Below are 9,275 nucleotides of genomic sequence, written 5' to 3' on the forward strand. Positions count from 1 at the left end.
AAGATTCAAACTCATGACATGCATATTAAAAAACATTTAGTTAGAGGAAAAATTCAAACTCATGATGTGCACATTAAGTTTACTGATCTTACATTCCACTCTTATGGCAAATGAAAATTATAGGTGAAGGAAGAATCTTTCAACGTCAGGATTATTATAATGGAAATCATTATTGCGGTCAAACCCTTCTTTAAAAAGTGAGAAATCAGGCAGGGTGCCGGTGGTACCCAGTTCGAAACTCGATGGCATTATAGAGGAACCCAGTTAGACTTCAGTTTTGAATTTAATCTCCAGCGTGATTAGCCAACTGAACTAACTTGGTAAACATTGGCGTAGAGTAGAATTTAGTAGGGGTCTTCACAAGTAGACAATAGGCAAGGTCGAGCTAAATTTGCTTACCCTTCTAATGAAAGAATTGAAAGCAGGCCTGCTACATAATTCATTTTCTTGAACCAATACTCTGATATAACACCAGAAAACCTGAAATCCATATTCATGACAGCACAACCTATGATACAACGGCAAACAGATGTGTCGACAAAGTTAAGGTGCCATGTTTGGCACTAATAATTTACAAGATGGAGACACCTTTTCCCACACAATACCAGTGCCTCACTATTATTATTGTTGTCCTTTGAGAGGAATGTGTACCAAATCAGGAGCCATATTACATTTTAAGGTTCTCCCAAACACATTGGGGTACACCTTGATAATGATGATACTTTCAAACTGGGACAGGTTCAGGAACTCTGCCGTTCCCGGCTGGAGTCAAACTATCATAGTATTCCACCAAGATCTTCCAACCACCAGGGCACATAAAACCATCTGGAGGGCTCTCTTTATTCTTTGCAAGGGATCGCATCTGGAAAAAACAAAAAATTAGTTGAACAAGGCATAGCTAGTGACTTTTTTTTTATAAGCAGCATATATCCTAGTGATCTGTGTAGCTTCTTTTCCACAGCATACTCTATATTCAACTCAAACTTTAACCAAAAAGTGGATGCCAAATACTTCTTTATTTCTTCCTATTGCTTGGAAATGGAGAACTTCCCTTTTCTCCAGGAGTATAGAGGAGTGGGGGGTGGGGGAGTAGGTAGAACAGAGAAAGCCAATGAAGAGAATATACCTTGGTGCCTGATATGAAGAGAAAGTCTTGAGTCCTAGAGGGATCAAAGAATGCCATTCTATTCTGAGTCTTATCATATGCAGCCACCTGTCCAAAAATTAAAGGTTCACATTGGCGTTCGAAAAACTAAATGAGAAATGAAGCACTTCACACTACGGGTCATTGTTGTCATACCTTGAAAGGCAAGATATTCAGCCGCTGTAACCCGGGGGCCATACTGAGTACCTTCTTTCCGTGATCTGCATCATACAAATCTCTCTTCTCCAATGGATGGCCCATCCCAGCTGGATCCCGGCCCACAATGTAAAAGTTAGCTCCTGCATTGATGCGCGCCTTTGCGTGCCATTGCACCTCAGTTGGACCAGCATAGTGCATAGGAGATGGAAATATAGAGACCACAGTAGTCTCTGGGTCAAGCACCCCATCTTCAAGTACCTGAGAAGTGTTCATTGTACGAAACAGTTAAGAAGCAGCACTATACTACATCAATCAGAACGATGGCAAGTACTACCACTACACCTCAATCCCAAATTAGTTGGGGTTAGTTTTAATGGAAAAGTAACTTAAGCAATAACGCATTTTAGTTCAGGAAGGACTTCAACAAAAATGGATGCAGGTGAGTGTTAAGTGCGTTCTCTTATAGCAAAAAACATTTGAAGAACAAAACATCTGAATGTCCAAGATCACATACCTTCTCATGTTGCCTCATTCGCCACTGAAGTGGAACATCATCTGCCTTTGTGTAACCTCCCAGAGGATGAAGCAAAAGGACAGGATTCTTGTATCCCATCTCAAGAAGTCGACGACGTGTGTCTGTCATCAATAATGCGTGGCCATTATGCACTGGATTTCTGAGTTGAAAAGCAAACACTGCATCTGCATTGCGCCTCGTAAACTCATCTCGAAGTTCAGCAGGGGAAAGCCGGAACCTGTCAAGACCATCATCGTACTTGATTGGTTCTATAACTTCCAAATCACCACCAATTAGCCAGTTTCCAGCATGAGTTATTGCTTCATCTGCGTAAGGTAGACCTGGGGCAGTTGTTCCCCAAGTTCTGGCTATCCGTTCTTCTTTATTATGCTTGTAGATCTCAACACTAGAATTATCAAATAAAGAAAGTGAGTATTATAAGTGCTCATCTTACATTTGCAGGCAGGTAAACATGCACAATAATATTTTAGTACAGACAAGGGAGAGGTAAATCAATTTGCTAAATAATCAATTGAGAATCTCCTAACATCAATGCTATGATACAATTCAAAAATGTACAAAGCTTTCACTAAGTAAGCCATAGAGTAGGAAAAGCTTTGGAACACTAGCAGACTACGGACAGCACATTAATGAATAAGAACCAAGATTCAAGAAAATTATGGCATATAGAGAAATTTTAAAAAGATGGAATAAAGAAAAAAGGTGCCTCCTAGCTTTACCACCAGGTCCACCAAAGAATGATCAACATGTTGATTTGTAGAATAACAAAGGGAGACCAACCAAAATCTCGGGTGGGTGTACAAATTCAATATTGGGATCGTTATTCCAAAACTATCACAAATCAATCATCGGGAGCTTTCTTTATGAGCAATTTCCTGACTTTAATTCAATGATTACAAAGGTCATTGTTCCTTTTAGTATCTCGACGCTCAAATTGAGATAATCTAATAAATTACATACTGTGATGTTAGTTTTGTGGAGATTCTGAGAGATGAACGTAAACCTGGTTGATACTCTTTTTTGTGTACAGAATTGTTTTTACAACAATGGTTGACCCGAAAGAGTACAAGTAGAACTGCACGGTACAAGCATATTTTTTCCATGCAAGTAGTCATGCATAAGTACTCATCCCTTTGACGTGTGCATGAGTGCGTCATTGATGTGGATATTGGTGGATGCTTGACCACAAAATTCCACTCCAAAGCATACAATTATAGGTCTCAGGAAGAAATTCAAACTCAGATAGGGATGTTTGTCCAAATAAGTTTCGCTTTCCCTAGATAAACCAGGAGGACCATATTGATACCTAATATCCTATCCAAGAAACTGTCGTGGGGTAACACATCTGTCCTTATTAAATTCATAGTGAAAAAACGAAGAAAAGTGAACCGAACAGAGTAGGAGGTCACGTATAATATCAATAGTATAGCATGGTGCACACAAAGATTGAGCAAACATGAAACAATTCTTTCCAGATGACAAAAGACACAGATCGAGAGCAACAAACATTACATGATGTCTATACCACCCATAAGGAACCCAAAAAAAAAAAAAAAAAACTGTAGAGTCATCAGATTTCAGGTAAAGTATATTATACATATGAGTGTATAAAACAAGAAGTTCTAACAACAGAAACAGTTTTAAATGCTTTTAAAGTAGCAAGAAGGTCCTCACATAACCCAAGTGACCCGGAAATATTCGCCTATTAATAACATAGTACAAAGCAAAGAGTTCCAGTTTTCCTTAGCTATTACTATTATGTTTGTGACATTTAATCTTTGTTTCAAATACTAAAGTGAGAATTATAGTGAATCTTAATTGCCATCTACAAACATAAAAATACTTATGCAACAAGATTCCACACTAATGAATTTTGATAAGTGCCAAGTTCAATTAAAATAATTCATTCATCAAAGCACATAACCAAAAAGACTCCACCTTTTGTTACATATTAAGTGACATGGCTATTAAAGGTATATGTTTATTCCCTGTGATTGAGAAAAAAACATCAAATTGAGTTGCTTGCCCCATCCAATCACATCCGAAACACACACGAGGCTCCTGGGACCCGTCCAATCACACCAACCAGTCCCAAAATAAAACATGAATCTACTTGAGGCCTCAAATCACACCAAACAACATCAAAACTATGAATCGCACATCAATTCAAGCTTAATGACTAATGAACTTTTAAACTTCTAAAACTCAAGCCGAACCATGCCAAATCAACTCGGAATGACCTCAAATTTTGAATGCAAAACCCAAATGACACAACAGACCTATACCAACTCCCGAAACTACAATCGGGACCCGATATCAACAAAGTCAAACTCTCGGTCAAACCTATGGACCTTCCAAACCTTCAATCTTACAACTTTCGCCAAAAAGCATTTTTACCATATTACCAATTATTTATTACAAGATTTATCTGTCGTTACCTAATAAATGACCTTGACTCTACAAATTCTTTTACACTTATTTAGAAGACAGAGTTTTGGAGAAATAATCCTATTGAAAGGTTCGACCCAACATACCGCGAAGGTTCTTCTAGCTACATCTAACATCTATATGGACACAAAAGAACTGTAACACATAATAAAACTAAAGTTACCAAAATGCCCTTACTCGTTAAGAATGGCAATAAGCTTATCCTTGTCATCAACAAGGGCAACACTGGAAGACCCACCGATCCTATTCTTATGAGAATCATCGATGGCTAACACAATCGGCACCGACATGTTGACGACTGAGCCGCCGTCACCGAGTCGGAGCGAATTAAAATGAAGAGTTTGGAGGAACTCGGATTCTCTCATGAATCCTTTCAACGGGCTGGCCCAGCCCTCGCTGAGCACGTGAACCCATTGGATATCAATCTTTGACAGCTTGATTTGCGGAAGAGACAAAGCCTGTCTCCTCTTCAAATCTCTCTGTGGCTCCTCGACGACGAGGTCCATAAGCTTTCCGCCGTCGGGCTCAATCAGCGGCCCGCATCGGATTCGGGCCCCGGGTACGGCACGGAACTTGGAACGCCACGAATACGAAACAGGGTAATTGAGGGGTAACACGAAATGGGTTTTCTGGGTTTTGGATAAAGATTGAGATGGACCTGGGGTTTTGAGAAAAAGAGAAGCCATAGTCGCCATTGAAGCCTTAGGCTCTCTTCTTTCTTTTTGGGGGTTTGAAAAAATTAGATGGTTTTATTTGGAGGGAGAGAGAGTTTGGTGGAGCTTTAGGGAATTTAAAAATAATTTTCTTAGACTGATTGTGTTTTATAATGTTGGAGTGATAGTGAAAGTAAGAGAGAGAAAATAAGGTAAAGTGTAAAATGACTTGGAAGTTTTGTTGTTATTTGTAGGGACTTCTTTTGGGTGCGGAAGAGATTTGGGGGGATGAACTTGGACATAATTATCTTGGATTACTGTGATCCAATTTTTCCTTTGATTATGAACTAAATTTATTTTTTGGAAAAAAGACTAATCTATTTTAGTTAAGTAGGCTTAGTATCTTGATTTGGGTTTCTTTCGAAAGACTAACTCAATTTATGCTTGATTAAGAAACTTAAATCATGAAATGCTTCTATAAGTATGCAAGATTATGTGGTGCAAGCTAAATTGTGTAGGTGAGTCATGAGTGCTAAGGATGAACAAAGAAAGAAAATAAATTATTAAAGCAATTAGAGTATATTATATTAAGTATAATACTTATTCGCACTTATGCTTACAGTCAAAACTCTCTATAACAGCATCATTTATTTTAGTATTTTTTTGACTTTTATATTGAATAATTGTTATACACTTATAACACCAATTGATGTTTAGATATTATTTGGCTATTGTAGACAAAAACTATCTGAAAATTATTATTTTTTCTTTTCTATTATTACATATTATCACGACCCAAAATCGTGTCATAGGCGTCGTGATGGCACCTAGTCTCTTAGACTAGGTAAGCCGATTACGTACAACATCTAAATTAGTTAAACATGATATTAAGAAAAGAAATTTGTATAAATGAGAAGTTTAAAGGTGATACATGCCAACACGACGATAATCACTATAAATCCCCAAGACTAGGTAGTACCGAACTCTACCGAATACATATCATAACTCAAAATACAATACTATTCGAATAGAGATTTGCGAGTAATAATATAAGGAAAGGATTCCAAGGGACTGCGGCGACCAAGCAGCTCTACCTTGAATCCTCGTGATCAAAAAGCTAACTCTGCATGTGTCTGTTATCTTCAATACCTGGATCTGCACAAAAATATACAAAAGTATAGTATGAGTACACCATAGTCGGTACCTAGTAAATATCAAGACTAACCTTGATAGAGTAGTGACGAGGTACAAGTCAAGACACCTATTAGACATAATAACCTGTGAAGAATATCAGTATAAATCTAATAATGGAAGCAAGAAACCATAACAGCAACAAGGAATGAACATGTAGAAAAGCAATAATGTAATCAGAACACGCTTAAGTACCTGTGAATCCAAACAAGAAAAACAAATGACAACCAATTAATCAAATTGTTCCCAACGCATGACTTGCAACAAGAATTACCGTGAAGCACTACACCTCATAACCACAAATCATAAGCCACAATTTCGAATCTTACACGCATGGCACCTGGTGCCCACATTATTAATCACCATCGCACGGCAAAGTTCACGTGCTACCATGTACATTGTATCTGTGTCAAATGCCAAATAAAAGTTTTGAGATGCTTATTTAAATACAACCAGGCATAATAACAATCTTGAATAAAGTAAGGCGTCAAGTGAGATAATGAGTTTATTTTAGAAAACAATAAGTAAAATAAAGTACAATTTATACAAAATAGAGTATCAAATGAGTTTAGTTTAGAAATCAATGAGGTAAAGTAAAATAACGTCTTTAAATTAAGAAAAATATCAAATAAGATAACGAATTAAATATAGGATTTGTTAAAGCAAGGTGTGATAACATTTTCACGTAAAGTAAAACATCAAATAGGGTAAAGAGTTTTAATTTGAGAACCCAATTAAAGTAAAATGGAATATTCATTTAAAAAAATCAAAATACCGAGTGAGATAACGAGTTCTATCTTAAAGAGTCACATAAAATAAAGCATGTTAATAACTTTTTTATTTAAAATCGTTATGTTACCAACAACTCAATAGAGTATGAGATAATGACCATGCAAGTAAATTCATCTAGAAACTCAATTCACCAAGTAACACGGAGGCACAGGTTCGCACATTAAAGAAACGCAATAAATCACGTAGAATACATGACTCACATAAGAAATCACAATCATTCCCACACAACTTATAACAACAAATAACCAAATACAATCAAAATACAAGTGAGATGATTTAAGGAAAAATACAAATCGTTCAAATCAACAAGCCTTTCAAATGTAGGATGTACAACAAAATCACTCTGAGGTATCACACCTCATATTCACATTTCATAAATCACAATCACAATCTTTCCTTATATCATCGCGTGAGCCTTACATTTAGATTTTTGAAAATATATTTTTTTCGAAATAGCTACACGCACTCTATCCCCCTTATGTCATCGCGTGGCTTCAAGTAATTCCCTTACTAGCAACATGCACATAAATCCCACTTTATGCCACTGCATGAACACTAACCCCTATCCTTATACCGCCGCATGCACTTCAATATCACAATACAATAACAACTTGCACAAGTGCCCATATACCGCAACTTTCCAAAATCAACAATACCAAAGTCACCACAATATATAGCCCACGGTACAATATGAACAAGAATCTCAATAATAACAAAATGAATAATAATTACTCAACAAGGGAAGATAACTTAATAATCAACAACTTCAACCTCAATGTGATAATAACTTTCATAATTTTAACTTCAATAACTCAAAATGAAGGTATTCCCACGAAAAGACAACTTCCAATTCAATTGTATAACATATGCCTAACAACGAAAAAGATAATATGAAATAGCAGCTATGCCTAAATGCATGAGAATAACTTAACATGAAGAGACATCATGTAATAACAACTTCAAATAAGAACAATTCAATAATAAAAGAGGTAACATGACAATAAGAGAGGTAACAACTTCAATTAAGGCATATAAGAGCAAATTTGACAATAAAAGATAGAATGTGTGCCAACAACGTCAAATAAAGCATATAAGAGTAAACTTAATAATAGAAGACATAACATGATATGACAATTTTAATTAAATGCATGAAAGAAGTCTAAGAGTCTAAACCGGTCAAAATACTACATATAAGCTCGTGTACACACTCGTCACCTCGTATACACGTCTTCCACAAAATTCAAATTATACAATCAACCCAAATCCTAAGGGGTAGTTCCCCCACACAAAGTTAGGCAAGATACTTACCTCAAACAAGTTAAATCAATCTACTAATAAGCCCTTTCTGCACAAGTCCACTTCCGGACGGCTCGAATCTAGCCAAAATAATATATTATCATAAATAAAAGCCATAAAAAAATAATTCTGGATAGTAAATATTCGCTCTTTAACTAAAATTAAAAAATCAACCCAAAACGTCAATTCGGGGCCTGCACCTCGGAACCCGACAAAACTCACAAAATTCAAGTAATACAATCAACCCAAATCCTATGGGGTAATTCCCTCACACAAAGTTAGGCAAGATACTTACCTCAAACAAGCTAAATCAATCTACTAACACTCATTCCGATACGAGTCCAACCATACCAAAATTATTCAATTCCGATCTCAAATCGTCCTTCACAAACCATCAATTTATATTTTAGAATATTTTTACTAAAATCTTTAATTTCTCCAATTCAAATCATTACTCAAATACTAAAATCGAGGTTGAAATCATGAAATATTAATAAATTCGAGTAAAAAATACTTACCCCAATCCAAGTAGTAAATATTACCTCCAAAATCGCTCAAAACCGAGCTCCAAAACCTTGTGAGAAAAAGTAACCAAATTTTGAAACAAGAAAAAATAATATAGCAGCTGTCCCAACTCGAATCGGGTCTTAGGTTATCCCGAAACTCACGTTTGATAATCCTAACATGATCCTTGCGAGATTACACCCAAGATAGCCTCTTGAATCACCCAATTTAGCCTTAAAATGAGGGAGATATCATATTTTGAAGTTTTAAAAGAAATCTAAAAATTTCAGGGATATAAATGGTATTTTCGTAATTACTTATACGAGAAAAAAAAACCAGCAATAAGAAAATTTTCGCTTTAGCATCCAAAACTCATTCAGAACTTCCCGAATATAAACCATATATGAATTTTAATCATAAAACATACTACGAATCTGCCAGCTCAATCAAAATATCGAAAAGAGGTAATCTTGACCCGATATTGACCATGGTCAAACTTCAAATCCTTAATTAACTAATTTCTCAATTAATGATCCAAAACACATGCGATCCC

General features: G+C 36.1%; 1 protein-coding gene across 1 annotated transcript; it reads right to left on the bottom strand.

Annotated features, from left to right (window-relative positions):
- Positions 1-466: 466 nt before the first annotated feature.
- LOC104118011 (ATP sulfurylase 1, chloroplastic-like) lies at positions 467-5,112 on the bottom strand. Its single transcript, XM_009629174.4, has 5 exons — positions 4,464-5,112; positions 1,818-2,223; positions 1,301-1,561; positions 1,127-1,213; positions 467-862 (listed from the first exon to the last, which is right to left on the bottom strand). The coding sequence occupies exons 1-5, from the start codon at positions 4,979-4,981 to the stop codon at positions 725-727; spliced, it is 1,410 nt and encodes a 469-aa protein (XP_009627469.1). The 5' UTR covers positions 4,982-5,112; the 3' UTR covers positions 467-724.
- Between the last annotated feature and the right edge of the window lie 4,163 nt (positions 5,113-9,275).

Source organism: Nicotiana tomentosiformis, chromosome 9, assembly GCF_000390325.3.
Source record: "Nicotiana tomentosiformis chromosome 9, ASM39032v3, whole genome shotgun sequence".
Classification (NCBI taxonomy): domain Eukaryota; kingdom Viridiplantae; phylum Streptophyta; class Magnoliopsida; order Solanales; family Solanaceae; genus Nicotiana; species Nicotiana tomentosiformis.

Excerpts from the sequence above, each read along its gene's own strand:
- LOC104118011 (XM_009629174.4), bottom strand. The coding sequence starts at position 4,981 with ATGGCGACTATGGCTTCTCTTTTTCTCAAAACCCCAGGTCCATCTCAA. Across the intron at positions 2,224-4,463 it reads CTTATTGCCATTCTTAACGA|TGTTGAGATCTACAAGCATA; the intron begins GTAAGGGCATTT and ends TGATAATTCTAG. Across the intron at positions 1,562-1,817 it reads GAATGAGGCAACATGAGAAG|GTACTTGAAGATGGGGTGCT; the intron begins GTATGTGATCTT and ends AACACTTCTCAG.